The sequence below is a fragment of the Cupressus sempervirens genome, chromosome 10 (genome assembly GCF_028749045.1).
Source record: "Cupressus sempervirens isolate cs-2001-9-10 chromosome 10, ASM2874904v1, whole genome shotgun sequence".
Lineage (NCBI taxonomy): Eukaryota > Viridiplantae > Streptophyta > Pinopsida > Cupressales > Cupressaceae > Cupressus > Cupressus sempervirens.
In genome coordinates, this window is record NC_143127.1 from 444340125 (window position 1) to 444360937 (window position 20813).

The 20813-nt window shown below is 37.9% G+C and overlaps 1 protein-coding gene across 3 annotated transcripts in view; it reads left to right on the forward strand.

Moving 5' to 3' along the window:
• The window catches only part of LOC149534628 (glucose-1-phosphate adenylyltransferase large subunit 3, chloroplastic/amyloplastic-like), a 362597-nt gene that overhangs the window by 237665 nt on the left and 104119 nt on the right, over nt 1–20813 (forward strand). For all 3 annotated transcript variants that reach the window (XM_089803934.1, XM_089803935.1, XM_089803933.1), the window contains one exon: nt 5371–5443. In XM_089803934.1, the coding sequence (XP_089660060.1) occupies nt 5371–5443 (73 nt within the window). The remainder of the gene's footprint in view (nt 1–5370; nt 5444–20813) is intronic.

Consider the following 20813-nt stretch of genomic DNA (forward strand, 5'->3'; position numbering starts at 1 on the left):
TTTAATTTCTTGGCGTATACTAGGACTATTTCATTCTTGCCATGTTTTTTGTTGTATATCTCAGCTACAATCTCATTGTCATCACGTACCAATTGAAATTCAGTGGTAAATTCTTTTTTAACATCGTCCCAACTGGTTAATTCTTGCAGATCCATATCGGCATACCAATTGATTGCTACCCCCCTTAGGGTTGCCAAAAATTGTCGAACCCATTCGTTTGTATTGTTACACCATTCACCCTCCAAATTGTTTCACATGTTTTACAATGTCGAACTGGGTCGGCTACTCCATCACCATCAAATTTTGGCAACTTTTCTTTTGGTCCTACCATTATTACTGGATGTTGTGTAGGGGTGCTATTTGGTACTGCAACACCAACGTTTTGTACTTCAGTACCAACTCTTTGTATTCCGACACCAACGCTTTGTATTCCGATGCCAATGTTTTGTATTTCGACGCCAACGTTTTGTATTTCGAAGCCAACGTTTTGTATCCTGACACCAACGCTTTGTATCCCAACACCAACGTTTTGTATTTCGACAGCTATGCTTTTTGGTAAAGAAGGTTCTCCGTTAAGCGAATTTGTCCGTTTTGGAAGTGTATCGTGGACAAAGAGTTCACTCCACGCTCGTACTCCCTCGGCACTTCGAGCCGTGCGAGTCAATTCCCTTTCGTTTGGATTCTCTTCCCTCGGTGAATACAAGCTCAAAAACTCCTCCCTTGCTTCTACCACCAATTCCATCCGCTGTCGAGTCTCCTCCGACAACTCTTCACTGCTTCAGTGTCCGTTAGCAATCTTCTAAAACCTCCTTTTGCCTTTAGCTTGTTGTGCCAAAATTAAATTTTCTTGCGCAATACATATTTCATCTTTTCTGTTTATCTTATTTCAATCCCTGTTAAGCTGATTTGGCATTAATCTTTATTCCTCCCTCCTTCCAAGTTCATGGGGCAACGGCGCCAAATGTTTACCGAATGGGTAAATAGATTAATGCATACAGGCAATAGATAAGAACAGCAGAACTCTTTGTATTATTCGCATATGCCAAAGATATTACATTATGCTTGAATGAAGATTTACAATGATCCCAAAGGGTGAATATATACTTTCCAAAGAACCTTCCCAAAGGGGTCCGTCGGCTACATAACAAGAACCTTCCCGAAGGGGTCCGTCGGCTACATAACAAGAACCTTCCCAAAGGGACCCGTCGGCTACATAACAATAACCTTCTCAAAGGGGCATATACTGACGACATACATCTTGACACACACCCTGTCGGCTATACAATATCTACTGACGACAATATCCAAGTGTAATTCTACCATGTTGCCACCATTCATGCGCTATTCCTTCTAAATGGAGACTGGAAAACTTAACTGCTTCTTGTTTTGGCATCAAATTGAGCTAGAAGTAAGTGCCTGCCTTCATTACCCACCCTTGTGCACTCATAGATCTCAATCCATCAAATGACGATAGGTTTACTTTACTCAACTTCCTTTGAGATCATCACTAAAATATCCTCTATTTCCAGTTCTAGAATAACACATTCTCAATTCCACATAATCTTTATATGAAATGTCTCCTTCCAAATTGGCATTCCTCCAATCTACTCTAAGTTGTTCTTGTATTTTTGCGAAAGTTGGTTCTCTTTCTCTTTCTAGCACTTCTGTCTATGGGAGAAAGGTCAACATGGAAGGTCAAGAGCGTGCTGGATGAGGGTTTTCTTTACCCGACACTGAGTCCATGCTGCAACCATTTTGTTCACTAGATATCTTATTTTCTGTCAGTTTCCTGAGAGTTTCTTCCATAAGTCGCTAAGTATCATTGATCTGAGCCTGATTCCTCAAAAGAACTCTTAATTGCGGCATGAGTTTAGCAGGAGTGGGTTCTTGATCTACCATTCTATCAACTGAATGGGATCTTCTTTTCTCGCTATAAACTTTCATTCATTGTCCACAGGCTAGCAAGATCAGAAGCTCTGATACCACTGTAATGTTTCGGTCCCTGCAGTTGAAGATGTGATACCACTGAATACCCAATTTCGTCTCAAGTGAACTAGAGGCAATGTACAGCCTGAAGGGAGGAGTGTATATTTGGTAGGCCATATGTTGAAGTCTGAATGGGTTATACAACTAAGGCAGAGGAAGTTGTACAGTTCAGATATAGGTCCATACGGTTGAGATATGAGGCTGTAAGGTGGAGATAGAAGGTTGTACAATGGAGATAGAAGGCCATATGGTGGAGATAGAAGGTCATACAGTGGAGATAGAAAGTTGTACAATTGCTCTTAGGAGGTTGTACAGTGAGGTTGGAGCTACTGTACAAAAATGGATTGAGCATTCGGTGAGGGTGAAATGTGACACAAAGTTGATCTTTAGATGCACTAATGCTAAGTCCTCCGAATGAACGGACAATTCAAGAAATTATACAAGAGACACTAGAGTATAATGAACACAGATAGATATAGATATATTCCAGACTAAAATGTTGTTCTGGATTTACCAAGCCTGTAGCAAGTAATACACTGACGGAATAGGGTAAGGTTGAATCCCACCAAAACCGAAGAGAGCCAAATAAGGAAGATCTTTCACTTCCAAAATGGCGAACAACAAAGAATCCCAACTGGAATTCGCAGTATAAAGAAAATAATCCAAATCGCATACCAACTACTACCTATATGTCGTGCTTAAATACCTTTCGAAGGAACTTTTCCAAAGGTTTACAAAGATAGCCGATGACCACACCTACGAAAACAATTAAATAAAAACAGGTCCGAGATATACTAAATCAATTGGCTCATACACAAGTTTTTGATTAATTGTTTATTTTATGACAGAGATATTGCAAAGTGTCCCTCAATGGGTGTTGAAGGCTCATTCGATGCCAAGGGGGAGATTTTTGACTTGGTGGTGAACACATCCTTTGAGATTTGTGACATGGCTTAACTACCTCCCATGGGTCAGGTCAAATTTGGCATTTGTATCGGGGATTGACAATTTGATCTTTAGAGCAACGATAAATGATTCCAACATAAAACATGTTGAAAATAACAATTTGTTCAATCACTAACAATTAGAAAGTGGTTGAGGATCATTTCTTAATAGAATGATATGGACTTTTCACATTCAAGACATGATCCTTACATGAATGATGCATAATAGTCGATAATTTTCATGTGCAAAGTTGGTGATAGACGATAGTTGTTGAGACAATAATTACAAGCATTTGGCCTATTTAGTTTAATGTGCATGATGTTAATGGTATAGTGTAATGCACTGCTTGGGAACCCGTAAAGCCCAACCCATCGTACTAAGGAGATAGACACTAGGCCGCACACATACAACATCCAAATACAAGAGAGGGATGGTATACAGGTTTACTAGATGTAAAGAAAAATAAGACTCAAAATATAATTAAGACAAACTACCAGAGGAAACCAAGAACACATGTAGGATACCTAGAACACATATAGGGAAGTGTCATCACATAGCTCTTTCCCTTGGGTTATCATAGATAGTCTCTTTGGACCCCGGCCCAAGGAAGATCATATGTGGAATTAGATAATCATTTGGTGAGGATGAGGAGTCTGATCATGCCAAATCACTTTGTCCCTTGGATAGACATGCATTTTCTCCCACTCCCATCCTTACATTGTGCAAGCACTCAAGGCATGGGTGAGTCACTAATTAACATCTTTATAACCTTGTCTTTAGTTAATATTTATTTTCTTATAAATTATTTACACAAACCACAATAGGTTATTCTAGATGGCCACATGAGGACCTTGACCCCCATTGCGAGCCATTTCCTAACTGAGCTTCTAGATGACCAACCATTAAAACTTATCCATGAAAAAACAAGGCATAGGCTAAATAAGGAAGCATCCATATCCCAATATGCATCTATCCATATTCAGATTGATTCCATTTTTGAAGCACGCAATCTCTATGAATCGGTAATCACAAGAAAAAAGCCAATATGAAACATATATGCATACAGCGATAACTTAAATCATGAGATCACAACATGGCAACAATTTGTGAAAATATGCAAGAATGTGAAAAAATCACAACTCCCTATCCTCTAGTACAGCTGAACCCAATCTAGGAAATATGTTACCCATTTGAATGACAAAACACAATTTTAAAGATACTTCATTAATTAAAAGCCTGCTGAGTAAAGTTTTCCATGTTTACTAACAAAGCCAACTCATAACAATGTCACTTTTTAATGGCTTAGTGGCTTTATTGTTAAATGTTAAGTTACTTTCCTTCCACATTTTTTTATTTGTTTGCGAAATCACTATGGTACTTGTTATGTACTCTTGTTTAGAAAAAAATGTCCTCACAAGTTCCCAAGTGGAGTGTTACATAGAGATCATATAGTCAAGCATAAATATTCTCACAATTAATAAACTGATAGTTACAGGACTAAGACTCGCCTCTAACTCGGAAAGTCAAAATTGGACTCGGACTCGGACTTGGCCAGGACTCGGCAAGGATTCGGAAAATCAAAAAACCCATGAAATTCAAAACTTTTTAAGGATTTAACAATTTTTTCATGCATCATTTAGTCAATTAATATCAAATACACAATAATTGAGATAAATAGAAGCTACTTAATAATGTCACAATTTTACATAGATCACATAAGTATAATAGTGAATTTTTGAAAGAAAAAAACTGAAGAACATAATATAAAGTTGAAGATTTAAGATTTAAGATTCAATCCTTAATAAATTCCTGACATACACAACATCATTTTCAGAATTAATATACACTGAAAAACAAAAACACCTTCCAAAAATCTCTATCTTTTTACATTTAAAAAAAAAAATTAAAAATTTTTGGGAGTGTTTTGGGCTCGAGACTCAGCAGAGTCTATGGACTCTGCTAGGACTCAGCCACGTCAGAGTCCAGAGGCCATTTGCCTCAGAAAGGCCGCCTCTGCCTCGGACTCGTAGAGTCTTGCTCGGACTCACAAAGTCCTGGAACACTGAATAAACCAGCTCACTGAAGGAAAATGCATTCATTACAAGTCATACATTGGATTCATTGTTCACAGAAAATGGAGGGATGTGATTAATGCTATTGTTTCATGTAATTCAAGTTGTATTTTTTTTTAGCAAAAACTCTATGGAGCTCTCTGGTGAAACAATTAAGTACTTCGTTGTTTTTTGATCAGACATGATTTTTTTGACAAACTGACATTTGCCATTTGTTTATTTTATATCTTCCAAAATGATGTATATTCTCATGTGAATGTTATGGTTCATGATTTATAAACTACTTTTGGAGTAAGGAAGAAAATTTATTTCTAATGCACTACTTTTCAAAAAGACCCTTAACTTTTATTTTATTTTTAAATTTCAGATGGCGCTTTCCTACTGCAAATGACTTTGGCTCAGAAATTATTCCTGCCTCAGCAAAAGAGTATGTTTTAAAGGTGTGATGGCATATCTCTCTTTTTGTCTTGTGTGACATGTTATTGGAATTGATTAAATGTTAAAAATTTAACTATAAAAATTCTCTTTGGAAAACTTTATCAAAACAAGATGGTATATCTTATCCAAGAAGGATTCTTTTGCCTTAGACCTTGTAACGTGGAAGCATTTTTTCGGATAAATTCATATGGATTATAGCAGTTCACAAACTAAAACTTATATGGGGCTTCCATCCACATTTATATTGTCCTTAATAGTATATTATATTTTATTATTTTTTGCTATTCTAATATTGTTTCAAATATTTCAGTTATGTGAATGCTTCCATTTATGGCTCAAGTTACAAATAAATCTAGCATTCAAACAAATTTTCTAGAAAGTCTAAGTGCTCAAAATTCCTTCATCGTGACCTTTCCTTTCCATGAATTATGGTTCTATGATTTTGTTAAGTAGCGTAGAATGCAACATTTATTCTTTGTATTATATTGGAAACACTTCTATGAGCATCATATATTAATCAAAAACATTGGCACATAATAGAATGTTTACAATAAAAATCAGCTAGTAGGTATGCACAACTCATCAAAACAGAAACAATGCAAATGTAGGACTAATAACTACTGGCCAAAACAGGAAACACACTCACCACCACTAAGTATACGTGACCTATGAGCCATCTTGAGGATCTTGGTCCAAGAGAAACATTGACACTACCCCACTAAGTGTTGAAGGCACAATAGTAACCTTGTTATCATCTTATGCCTAGAAGGTCTCCCCTACAAGGATAGAGTCCAACCTCATTGTTGAGGAGGTGGTGAGAAGTGGTTCCAATTGTGAGAGTGGGTATAATGTTCCCTTTCTCCTAGCACCTTAATAAATAAAATAAATAATAAAGCTAGCCTATTATTTTTGCTTCCCATAGGCTAAGGCATTATATTAATAATGGGGATAAGTTAATAATTAAGTTTATGGGCCAAAAAGCTATACTAGTTGTTAATATGAATTTAATTATTTATTAAAAACCATTAGATGGGGCCACTTAAGTCTTCCTAATACAAACTCCATGGTGCAATTTATTAAATAGGAGACAAAATTGACAATATCACTAATTCCTGAAATTGCCGAAGTTAAGGTATTGGGGAAGGAAGTCAATGCTTTTTGGAGCTGAAGGATTTTTATAAAAAGATTGATTGGAGGAATTCATGGGGTATTCTATCTATGAATCTTTGTAATAAATTTTCTCTGCAAGTATCTCATATTGCCTTTTGGAACAAAAGCCTTTAAAGGTGTATGCTTGGATGCAACTACAAGCGAATCTCATGATTTTTCATTCAGCCATACAGTGAAGAAGCAGCTACAAGTATTGGGATCAGTTTTCAATCTTATGTGGGTACTACTACATTTGAGTGGCTTCATAAATTTAAGGCATCCATTCAAACTAAATTAACACAAAGAAATTGTAGCTTTTTGTAACCACAGAGATTGCAGTAGATGAAGATAAATAATTAAGTCACAGGTTTAAAACTAATTGAGACATTCTTCCTTACCAATTTATTACGTCAGTGAATGGTAGTTTCAATCTTGGATGAATTATTTGCAAGCTTTGAATGTGTAAATTGATTTCCAATTTCAGTAAAGGCTATTGTTGGTGTGTGTTTAATGCTACAGACAACACAAAATAAAATATCAGGAGTACTCTATCCTCTCTTGAACAAAATCTTCTAATGTACTAAATGGATGAATTGTGTGATTACAAAGATGACTCTAGCTTTCAACTGCCTTTGATTTTGCTGATCAGGATAGACTCATGTATCAGAATGTTTCGCTGAAACTTCAAGAGATTTATTTAGTTATTCAAAATTTCATTTCAACTTTTGAATTTCTTTTTTCTTCTTTTCTTGCACTTTCCAGGTTTAATGCTTATCAAGATTTCTAAAACAAAGTGCAATTGAGGAGGGAAGCAACACAAAAGTCTGACAAGAATTGCTTCTGAAAACTGTGCAAGGTGATCTGACATATGTGCTGTCCAACCCATACGTAGCTAAATAATTCACCAAAAGGGGGTCATCCATAGGAAGATCAAAAGGAAAGCTATAGGCACTTCTCATTGTGTAAGCTCCTATAAACTCCTAAGTGAAATCTATCTGAAATCCCAATGCACCGGAAGGTTCCCAAACTCTGAATTGAGCCTGCCAAGAAGAACATCCTCATACTTCTGTTGTTTAAATCTGAACTCTTTTTCACCATGCCCAAATCGGTGAAGTCAATCAATGAGACCTTCTCAAACTGCAGTACTAAGCCTGTCGTTGAAAGATCCCTGATGGATCTCTGCTGCAAATCTGCTGTAGATTTATTATTATTTTTGTTTTTTCCTGTTTATTAATGTTTCCTTGTAGAACTAGACGGAAATGCAGAAGAGTTTGTTTGTTTTTGTGTTTTTGATGATTATTCCACATAGAAATGAGAAGTAACAAATGGCAAGAAAAGAGTCTGAAAATAAATAACAATATGCAGTAAAGTCAGAGTTGATACAAATCGTACCAGGCAGATCTCTGAATTAAAGAGCCAAATAAAAGATCCAGTACATTTCCTCTAACAATGACGCCACAACTGGCTGATAAGATGCAAGATTCTGCTGCTGAGTAACCGATTTTTCTATGTATCCAAGTGCTGCAAATGACAGAGTACGGCTGCAAGAAATGGCAGTGTACGGCTGCTAGAATTCACCTCCCATACGCCAAGAAACATGCCCAACAAAACAAACTGTAAGCCCAAGCTGAAGTGGCGTCTACCTTCCTCCTGAATATTGTTGAAACTACTGACAAACCAATACCCAATGCTGTTGAGGGTTACGTCCCAGCCAGCAATTACCCTGGAGTTTGCGTCCCAGAATACAAATCGCTCAAGCAGAGCAAATCTTAAAAGAAGTGTTTGAAAAATATGCATAATCATGAGAAATGGCGCCCATCTCCTTATAACCCCTTGCAAAGCAATTCGAACCCTAAAGTGACCCCCAATTGGCGTTGGCTATAAAAATGAATTAAATCTTATTTTAAAGTGACCATGTCACTAGAAAATGACCTTTTCCACCATAGTAATAAATCTGCTCACCGAATTGCCCTGAGACCAAAGAGGAAGATTTAGAGAATTTCAAGACCTTTCCAACGAGCTATCATAACATGGGATACGCATCCAGATGAGGCCAAAATTCCCTTATTACTCCAAAATGGCTATTAACTTAGCCTTATTTAAATATTAAATGCTAACTTAGGAAATATTAAAAATATAACCCAAATAGCCATAAACTGCCCAACTGACATCACAAACCATAAAATCATCCTGTCACCTGTCTGTGACTGAAGTCGGAAATCAAGGATCCACTGGCATCCTCTATGGGAAGATCTCTCCATCGAACCAAATGCTCTCGAATCACTCGGCTTCTCAGCCGCCATTCCCTCACCTCAAGAATCTCATCAGGGACCAAAATCAATTTACCTTCCTCATCCATAGGAGGTAATTTGAGTGAAACTATAATATGCTGTCCAAGGGCCTTTTTCAGGCAAGATACATGAAATACATTATGAACTTTGCTGCCATGTGGTAACTCAACCTCATATGCAACCTCTCCCACTTGCCTGAGTATCCTGTATGGACCATAAAAACGTGGTTTGAGCTTCTCAGCTCCCCCCCTTTTTAGGGTGCTCTGTCGATATGGTTCTAAACGCAAAAAGACCTTATCATCCACCTCAAATTCCCTCTCAATCCTATTCCTGTCAGTGTACATCTTTTGCTGATTTTGGGTCTACTGCAAATTCTCCCTAAGAGATCTCATGACATCCTGGTTCTCTTGTAACCAATCCTGAGCCAAGGGAACTCTACTGTCACCAAATGCCAAATCAATGAAAGATAATGCCTCATATCCATAGAGAGCTTTGAAAGGCGTCATGCCAATGGACATATGATGCGTAGTATTATAACAATACTCGCCCAAATGCAGCCAACGCACCCATGCTTTTTGCTGCCCTGATACATAGTTACGCAAATATCCCTCAACCCATTTGTTAACTATTTCTGTCTGCCCATCCGTTTGAGGGTGGTAACTAGTACTAGGTGTTAACAAAGTACTAGCTAGTGTAAAAAGTTCCTGCCAGAAGGAACTCATGAATCTGCTGTCCCTATCACTCATAATGGTCTTGGGAAGACCATGAAGTCTGAACACCTCACTGAAGAACAACTCAGCCACCTGCGATGCTGTAAAATCTAATGCAATGGGAAAGAAGTGGGCATACTTCGTTAGCCTATCCACAACAACATAGATGCAATCTTTCCCCTGAACTCGAAGAAGACCTGTAATGAAATCCATGGAGATCCCTGTCCACTTCTGTTCCTATATAGGCAAGGGCCGCAATAATCCCACTGGGTAGGTATGCTCCGACTTGTTCTACTGACAAGTCATACACTCACGGACATGGTGTAAAACATTATCTTTGAGACGCTTCCAAGAGAATCTCTCACGTACCGCCCTGTAAGTCTTACCATATCCTGGGTGTCCGGCTGTAGGAATATCATGGAGAGCATGCAAAATTTGTTCCTTCAACTGAGAACCCAGAACAAGGTAAACCCTGTCTTTATAGTAGATAATATCATCTACCACACTGTATCTGTCATCCACTATCAATCCCTCCATAATCTCACACATCCGTAGAGTCCCATCCTTCTTCTTAATAAGCACTATAGAAGAAGCAAAGGGGCTGGAACTAGGTCGAATGAAACCCATATCCAAAAGCTCATGAATAGTCTTCTCAATTTCATCCTTATAGGCTCTAGGATGACGGTATGGGGTAGTAATCACTGGCTTCGCTCCATCCTCCAACTCTATACCATGCTCAAACCCTCTATCTAGTGGCTATCTAGGAGGTATATCACCAAACACTCTACTGTGACGATCCATCACTAACTGAATGTCCACATGAAATACACAACCATCTTGAGATATGGGTGTTTTGGATTTAACCAAACAGTGTGTAGCCCAAAGCACATCATTATGCCTAAGGATGGTCTCCATCCTGCGAGAAGTCACCTCCCTAGTTCCACCATCTGACACTGCCCTCAAAATCACCTTCTGCCCGCCAGAAAGAAACTCTAACTGCATATGGTGGTGATCAATAATGTAATGCCCAATACACTGTAACCACTGCATGCCCAAAACCACATCATAATCTTCTATGGGAAGCACATAGAAGTCATCAATCAAAGTATAATCTCCTATCTGAATACTAAGCTGTGGAATCCGCTTGGTATAATCCAAAATGGCACCATCAGCCACCTTCACTTCAAAACCACCAAACTCCTCGTACTGTAAGCCACGCCTCTCAACTAATTTTTGATCAATAAAGTTATGCGTAGCACTTGTGTCTACCAAACTGGTGATCTGCTTACCCTTAAGTGTACATTTCAACCGGAAGGCATGAAACTTAGGATAACTGGAGAGGGTAGCCATAGCTACTTTAGCTGATGCCACGGGCTCAACAGTGTCTAACTCCAACTCTGTCGAAAAATGCTCAACATCCTCTGTATTATCCTCAATATCAGTATCAGGGACCTCCTCATCTCCTAACTCAGAAGTCACCTCAATCAAATGAACCTTTCTTTTACCCATGCAACGGTGTCCTAGTTCCCATGGTTCTTTGCAAGAAAAACACAACTTTTTCCTCCTCAATTCATTCCTCATCTCTTGATTCATCCAAGGAGTTTTAGATGAGGTCCCTCCTTTGTTCTGTGACGTATTGGCCTTCTGTGCAGGCCGTGAATCTCTAAATGGTTTCTTATCTGCCTGATAAGAAGTGGGAACAGTATCCAATCTCAATGTCACATCAATAGCCTCCTTAAGAGTAGCTGGTTGGAAAGCACGTACCAATCCTTTTAGTCTATCCTGCAAACCCTCAATGAACAACATCACACTGCGTTTCTGGGGCATATCTGGTACCATAACTGCAATATGTTGGAACTCATTAATATAGGCTTCTGCATGACCAGTTTGTTTAAGGTGAGCCAACTCCCTGTAATAAAGTTCTGTATCCTTACGGTCAAATCGTGCAATGAGTCGCTCGGTGAACTCAACATAGGAGTGAACTAAAGCATGATCCTGGGTGACCAATCCATGGTGCCACTAATCATAGGCAATCCCCTCTAAATGCAACATAGCAAACTGAATAGCCTCACGCTCAGGCATGGGCCTCAATGAAAGGTATATGTCTAGCTTGTGGACCCAAGCTCGTGCACTAGTGTCTCCTGAGCCATTATATGGGGCCAATGTAATCTTCCCAATAGCTCTATTGAGGTCATAATTCTGCTGCTGTTGTGGTAGTCTATTACCACGATCTCCCCTGAACCTGGTTGTATCTCTACGCTGTGCACAATACTGGGGAAGAGGGAAGACGTCCCTAACCTCAGGAGGTAGAGCTCTCCACTCAGCTGTGGCCGTCAAAACTGACTCCTGAAACCCCACTTCTGGTGGTTCCACCTGCGCTGGCCGTTCACCTAGTATGAATTGGGGAAGCAATGGCCTATTCGTAGTAGGTGTACGATGGCGACGCCTCCTATTGGAATGAAGGGAGCTCCCAACTGAAGAATGGGATTGATGGCTGCGCTGACTACCAGCCACTGAAACTGATCTACTTTTCCTGCCTCTGTGTCCACCCATCTCCAAAGGCTCCAAGGTATCCTGTAACCTATCTAGAGCTTGAGCCATCCTGGGTTGAGTAGTGAATAGGGTCCGCACCATCTCTCTTTCTTCTGCCTCTGTAGGCATGCCGTCAGCAGCAGCACCCTGTGCCTCACCCATAGCTGGTATCTATGTGTCTCTGGCGGCCTCGGCTTGCCTCTGGTTTCTCTTGCGCTCGTAGAATCTGTGTATTTCTCCACCAAGATGCATAGATTTGTATTCAATTCACCAACTAGTGACTACCCAGATGCTGAAATGATTTATCAAAAACTTTTATCCAATACCCAAATGCCAAAATCTGTTGTGACAATTTCTCACAAACCCTACAGGCTGGCAGGATGTAAACTCTGATACCACTGAAAGATCCCTGATGGATCTCTGCTGCAAATCAGCTATAGATTTATTTTTATTTTTGTGTTTTCCCGTTTATTAATGTTTCCTTGTAGAACTAGACGGAAATGCAGAAGAGTTTGTTTGTTTTTGTGTTTTTGATGATTATTCCACATAGAAATGAGAAGTAACAAATGGCGAGAAAAGAGTTTGAAAATAAATAACAATATGCAGTAAAGTCAGAGTTGATACAAATCGTACCAGGAAGATCTCTGAATTAAAGAGCCAAATAAAAGATCCAGTACATTTCCACTGAAAGATCCCTGATGGATCTCTGCTACAAATCTGCTGTAGATTTATTTTATTTTTGTTTTTTCCTGTTTATTAATGTTTTATTGTAGAACTAGACGGAAATGTAGAAGAGTTTGTTTGTTTTTGTGTTTTTGATGATTATTCCACATAGAAATGAGAAGTAACAAATGGCAAGAAAAGAGTTTGAAAATAAATAACAATATGCAGTAAAGTCAGAGTTGATACAAATTGTACCAGGCAGATCTCTGAATTAAAGAGCCAAATAAAAGATCCAGTACATTTCCTCTAACAATGACGCCACAACTGGCTGATAAGATGCAAGATTCTACTGCTGAGTAACCGATTTTTCTATGTATCCAAGTGCTGCAAATGATAGAGTACGGCTGCAAGAAATGACAGTGTACGGCTGCTAGAATTCACCTCCCATACGCCAAAGAACATGCCCAACAAAACAAACTGTAGGCCCAAGCTGAAGTGGCGTCTACCTTCCTCCTGAATACTGTTGAAACTACTGACAAACCAATACCCAATGTTGTTGAGGGTTACGTCCCAGCTAGCAATTACCCTGGGGTTTGCGTCCCAGAATGCAAATCGCTCAAGCAGAGCAAATCTTAAAAGAAGTGTTTGAAAAATATGCATAATCATGAGAAATGGCGCCCATCTCCTTATAACCCCTTGCAAAGCAATTCGAACCCTAGAGTGACCCCCAATTGGCGTTGGCTAGAAAAATGAATTAAATCTTATTTTAAAGTGACCATGTCACTAGAAAATGACCTTTTCCACCATAGTAATAAATCTGCTCACCGAATTGCCCTGAGACCAAAGAGGAAGATTTAGAGAATTTCAAGACCTTTCCAACGAGCTATCATAACATGGGATACGCATCCAGATGAGGCCAAAATTCCCTTATTACTCCAAAATGGCTATTAACTTAGCCTTATTTAAATATTAAACGCTAACTTAGGAAATATTAAAAATATAACCCAAATAGCCATAAGCTGCCCAACTGACATCACAAACCATAAAATCATCCTGTCACCTGTCTGTGACTAAAGTCGAAAATCAAGGATCCACTGGCAGTCTCATCCCTAAAATCTAGGGATGCTCCTAAAATTTAGGAAACAAGCCCTATCCCTCTGAAACTGAACCCAAAGGGTCATCTCATGGAAACCCAGCCCTGGGCATGATCATACCTCCTAAAAAGTAGGAATGAACCCCATAAATGTAGGAACTACCTCCTAAAAACAAGGAACGTCACCCGACTGATCAATACCCACCAGAAAACCAAGTCCCCAACACTGAATAACCATACTGGGTCTCTATCCAACCCTGTCAGCCTACAAGACCCCATAATAAGCTGACTCACATGTCTCTGTTAGACTGAGCTAGAGTGGGGACATGACAGTCGTCACTTAGGTCGAAAAGCACTCTAAACTCATGTTCATCCGTATTATGGAGCTAACACATCTTAAGGTGTCTATAACAGAACCACAATTTGCATCCTCATCTAGGATCCCATGGATGTGCTATCACTGCAAGTAATCCAACTCACAACTATTGATCCCATCTGCTACAAATGGCATATACCATCCCACAAATGATGGTACAATCTCATGACCAATCCACACTAATGCATCATCAAATCCTATATATTTGGATAAAAAAGTATTGATGAATACCCCTTCCTATGTGGTAATGACAAAAACTTCCAACTAAGTCAAGCATTGATTGTTATAGTTCTGAATTAAACCTTTGTCATCTAACTAATCACCAACAACCCCTATAATGGAAGTAACCATAGGAGAACTGTGTGTGACATATGGTTCTCCTCTACTCTCAAAAGATGCATCCATCCCAACTGTGTTAACTGCAATTCTAACTGCAATGAATATAACCATATCCTCAACCTTTGCACAATCAAAATTTGCTAATGCAGGAAAATCACCAATTGTTGCAATAGGCAACTCAATTGTGTCTGCAGTGTAATGTTCCCATCATTAAATAAATATTTAATCAAACCTTTGTTAATGGGCTGATTAATTTAGTATATCTCAGACCCATTTTTATTTTTGTTTCCATAGGTAAGTGTAGCAGTCGGCTATCTTTGTACACCCTCAGAAAGGTTTCCTCAATGGGTATTTAAGCATGGCTTGTGGGTAGTTGTTGGCATGCAATTTGGATTATTTCTTTGTTCTATGAATTCCTATTGGAATTCTCTGTTGTTCGCCATTTTGGAAGTGAAAGACCTTCCCTATTTGGCCCTTCCGGTTTCGGTGGGATTCAACCCTCACCCTATTTCGTCCATTGTACTTCTTTGCTTCGGATCTAGAAAATCTAGAACACCTTTTTGTCTGGAATATATTTATATACACGCTTTGGTGTCTTTTATATATTTCGCTCCAGTTATCGATTCCAATATGGAAACATTAGCTCGTGACCTCGTACTGTAATCTCCACCATCACCACTTCCTACACCTTCAGGACAACCTCTTTTGTCCTCCTTCATACAACTCCCCAACACATCCGTATGGCCTACACCCTTGATACCATACAACCCAACATCCCTGCTCCACTGTACGACTTGATTATTGTTCCACCATATGATTTCTTGACAGACAACTCCCACATCCTCTACCATACAGCCCTCTCTGTGCATCAAGACACCATACGGCCAGTTGAATACTTACCCCATCCGTACGGTTGGCCAATTATCCTCCCCACTACCATACAGACTCCTTTCCCCACACCGTCTGGTCTTCTTATCTCATACTCTATGGTCTCCATTATCCACCATGTGGCCAAAATCTAGACATCATACGACCCTTCCTGGCATTGAATACCATACGGCTTTGACATAGGCAAGATCACCACACCCACCATACAACCTCTCTAAGACACCCATGCAGACTTCCATCAATCATCTTCGTGCTTGATACTTACCCTAATGTATGGACATTTGACTATCAGCCATATGACCTATTTATGTCATGAGTTTGAGCAGTTAGATAGAGGTGACGAGAACAAAACATTACAGTGGTCTCAGAGCCAGTGATTCTGCCAGCCTGTGGAAGTGAATGCAAGTTTATACTTGAAGGAGAAAGAAAAATAACCTTGTTGGTAGAATGGAAAATCATTAGGTTCCTATGGATGAACTCATGAATCTTTTAAGAGTGCTCGGCGGAAACCAAATGCAAATCAACGAAACCCAAAGGTTGATGCAGGAAACATTACAAAAATTATCTGAGGGAAAGACAACAAGAGAACAAAATGGGCATAGCGATGACTATTTCGGGAAGGGAAAATTTCCAACCCTCTCACTCTTGACCCTCGATACCCATCTTCCTTCCAACGATGGAAGCACCACACAAAGAAAGAGAGCCCACTTTTCATGAATGCAAGAAAAACTTCGATAAGATTGGAGGAATGTGAATACGGAAGGTGATATATCTTATAGAGACTATGTTGATCTAAGAATGAGATATTCATGTGGGGGAAATCGTGGTTATTTTAATGATGATCTCAAGAGAAAGATCGCAAAGGTAAAGTTATCATTATTTGATGGACCTAGAGCCATTACCGCTGTATACGACTTAAGATAAATCTCCCTTGTGATTGGCGGGCATCCCAATTGGTGATGCTGTTAATCTATCTGGATGTAGAGATAGATTAACCCAACACCATAGAACTAGTGTGGGGGAGGAGACATGACATAATGGTATACAATGGAGGATATAGGATAAGTTCTACAAATACTTAAAAGTTATTATAGTATTAAATGAAGTCATAGACTAGAAGGAAGTATTTTATAATTAATTTGAAGGAACTAGTTCCAAATTTCATAGGCTTGAACATGGGGATATTACAGTGGCATCAGAGCATGATCTTGCCATCCTATAGGGTGAATCTTAAATAAGGATCAGCATATAAGAATACAAATTGTCATCAAAGACGTGGAAGAAGAGAAAAAAAGGAAAAAGAAAAAAGAAAAAAGAGATACATACAATCAACAAACAAGAAGAAGAATATACAACAACCTTGAATAGATAGACCAAACAGTAAGCGATAATAAGGGAAACTTGTTATTTTAGACAGAAAATATATGAAGCAAAAAGCTTAAAGCAATGGGAAGCATTAGTGACATGGCTGCGGATGATCATCATTTAGATTAACAACAAGTTCATGTAAGTGGAAAATGACAAGATACCTCATCCATTGAGAACACATAAAGATTGAAGACTCTATTCAAACTCTATTAGGTAGAGGTATAATCCATATCAGAGCGGCCCGAGTAACGTCTTGGAAACAATGTAAGCAACTTGGGTCCTTGGACATAATAAATATAATTTCTAGATCCTACTAATTCAATGGTTTTAAGTGACCAAGATATATCATTTATTATGAATCAAGCAAGGTATAGGCAATAGAAAATATCAGGACTTGGTAAAGCACTCCTCATTTGCATCAAATTGGAAATAAAGATTAAAGCAATGAAATTCTAAATTGAATGTTATAATTCCTAGTATGGAATTAAGGCAAAGAGCTAACCTCTCTCAAGGACTTCACAAGATATTCTATAATTGAATACTCTTAAGGAAGTGAGGCAGGGAATCAAGTATTCTCTAAAGGAAAGTATATACTGTTAAGGAAAATCATATGCATATGTAAGGATGGATACACCCAGAGTGGGTATCCATAAGGCCTAGGATGAGAAAGAACTCTTTCCTAGGAAGAATGGATATATCAGTATTGATTATCCATAAGGTCTTAATGAGAGAAGTATTGTGAGAAGATGATGCTTAGTGGAGAGTTGTTCTATTAACTAGAGCCCCAAGAAGCACTCCCCCAAGAGCTAAGCATTTGATCACAACTTCTCCTTAAGAAGGGTTCAAATTGGGAATTAGTATCCTACAGTTTTTAGACTTTTAGAAATTGAATCATGAATAACTCTATACATGTTTCCTTGGAGTACTAACATATTATGTAGGTATATCTGTCAAGGAGGAAGTCACCACCGACTCTGACAATACCAAAAAAAAACTGTAATTAAAGGAATCTACCAAAGCTTTTAACATGTGTATGCTTCATGTCTGCATCGTGTCTTCATGCATTAATGTGTATACTTCGTGTCTGCATCGTGTCTACGTACATTTACATATATCTATATTTTGTACATGCTTTGTGTTTTCATATAGCCTAGTATATGCTTCTTAATGAGTGCCAAGAATTAGAGACATTCTCAATGAGTGTTAGAAAGTAAGGACATGCTTAAGGAATATCAAGCATCATGAACATTCTTAGTGAGTGTTAGAGATTCAAGGTGTTCTTAGTGAATGCCAAGGACATTCTTAGTAAGCAATACTGCTTGTGGAAAAGAAAATTCTTTAAGAATGTTGCCATTACTAGTAGAGGATGTTTTTGGAGTTTGCCGCCCTTATTGGCAAAGAGCCTTTTTGGAGATTCTATATCTAAGAGACTTATTCATGTAAGGCAACAAACACTATCCAAAGTGTTACAACACATCAAGATAAGTTCCTTCTTTAAAATCAATCTTAGTATTTAAATCAAATCTTGCAATCTTTAAATTTATATTTATGACAATCTAATCCCAAAGTTGGAATTGTTTTGTAGGACTGTAGTGAGGTGCATCAACCATAAAAATCACAAGGAGCAAATATTGCATTGCTTGGGGACAAGCAATTTTGGGAAGGGTGGACTGTCATGTCCCCATATTTATAAGATTTTATAATAAATAAATTAATAATAGAATAAATAATAATAATAATATGATCTATTATTAATATAATAAGAAACTAATAATACATATATTGATCAATATAATCAATATAATAATATTTTATGATAATTATAAATAACGATAGGAAACAAGTATTTAATAAATATACTTATAAATGTATTATTATTATTATAATATAATATTCATAAGATCATTGTATAGTATATTATATTAATTAATATGAAGATAGTTAAAAATATGTTATTAATGTAAGTGAAACAAACTACATAAAATTATACTAAAAAAACCAAACTAAAATGACTCAATGATTAGTCATGACCATTACCTATTAAGTGGACATATAAATGGCCACTGTAGATGGATAAGCAAGGGGAGAGGGGGACAAAGGAGGCAACAAAGATGGAGAATCAGGAGAGATGATTCAATATGTAAGGGCAGAGAACAAGTAATCATTGGGGGACCATCAGGAGTGGAAGATAATCCAAACATTTGATGTCACCAGGATATGGAGAAGGATGATGGGAAGGCAGATTGAATCAGGAGGATTCTTTAATCAGACCCAATTCCTGTGATAAGTTTCTCACTAGATCATTTGACAATCAGTACCAATGTTCCAATGTCAACATACTGTAGTAAACGTACAGCATATACACTGAGTTATCAATGCAAGAGGAGGATACAGGAACGACAGATATTAACAGGCAACACCAATCAGTGAAGAAGGACAAGACTGTTTATCATCTAACAGATGAGACATTACATGAACCTTCAAATACTTCAAAATATAAAACATAACTATTCACCAGGACAATCTTTGAAGCCTCAGGTGTTCGGAGGATATATACAGCAGAAACCTTATATAAATTAGCTCTGCGTGATTCCTTACTGTCAGTCAAAAAATGATTTATAAATTCAGAAACCTCATTCAGCTATTGGTATAAGCATTCAGTTACATACTTACATAATTTAATCGATATCCTTCTCAAAGACATCATTAGTCGAGGTACCTATTTAGTGGAGAGCCATAATTTCTTCTTTTAGGATCGGACCATCATGCATACATTAACACACTTAGTGGTTAACCTAGGAAGATATGTACTCAAGAGCACTCAACAGATTATTTGATTATTGATTCTTACCATATCATTTGTCAACATTAAGAAGTTGTGGGCATGAACAGTCCTAAGATTATCTTAATTAGCCATACATTCCCTTGGGATATGAAATATCTAACCTAGAGAATTTACCACTCTGAGGGGGATCACAGTAATTTGCAGAAGACAATCAAAGAATATCATTAAGAAAGATTACAAATGATGAAATCTACCTTGTGCGTCTGCAAAACAAAAAATCTACAAGCTATACATTGAACATAGAAATACAAACTAAAGTCAAGGAAGTGAACATAAGGAGTTCAAAAAATTTGTAATGTAATGAAACAATTGAGAAATCTATCAATATCATCTTGTATACTCAATACCAAATATAATAATTCATAGCAAGAATGGAGAAGCCTTTGAATAGTATTACTATCGGTATACAACGAGAATAACGGATAAGTTCTACAAATACTTGAAAGTTATTAAAGTATTAAATGAAGTCATAGACCTGAAGGAAGTATTTTATAATTAATTTGAAGGAATTAGTTCCAAATTCCATAGGCCTGAACATGGGGATATTAAATTTTCATTCGAGACAGATGGCAAGAAGGTGTTGCTAAGAGGAATGTTCAATAAAGGATTGAAGGAAGTCACAATCAAGAAGATGGAGGCCATTTTTAAACATGATATGATCCCAGACACTGGAAGTAAAAACATGACAATCAACACTTTACCCCATTACTTGGATATTACTTGGATAATTGGCAGGCCCATCTATTCATTGAGTACTCCAAGAACCATTTTGCATGTCAATTAATGGATGGCTGTACACATGATGAAAGATACAAAGTCATTGATGATATCATTACTTTGGCGATAAGATCTACTTGGTACCTGACTCGAAACTGAAGAAGCTGATTACAGATGGTTTCCAAGAATCGGATTTGCATTTTCTTGAGGATAGGAAAATTTTGGGACGGGAGGATTGTAATGTTCCTGTCATTAAATAAATATTTAATCAAACCTTTGTTAATGGGCTGATTGATTTAGTATATCTCAGACCCATTTTTATTTTTGTTTCTATAGGTAGGTGTAGCCGTCGGCTATCTTTGGACATCCTTGAAAAGGTTTACCCGACAGGCATTTAAGAA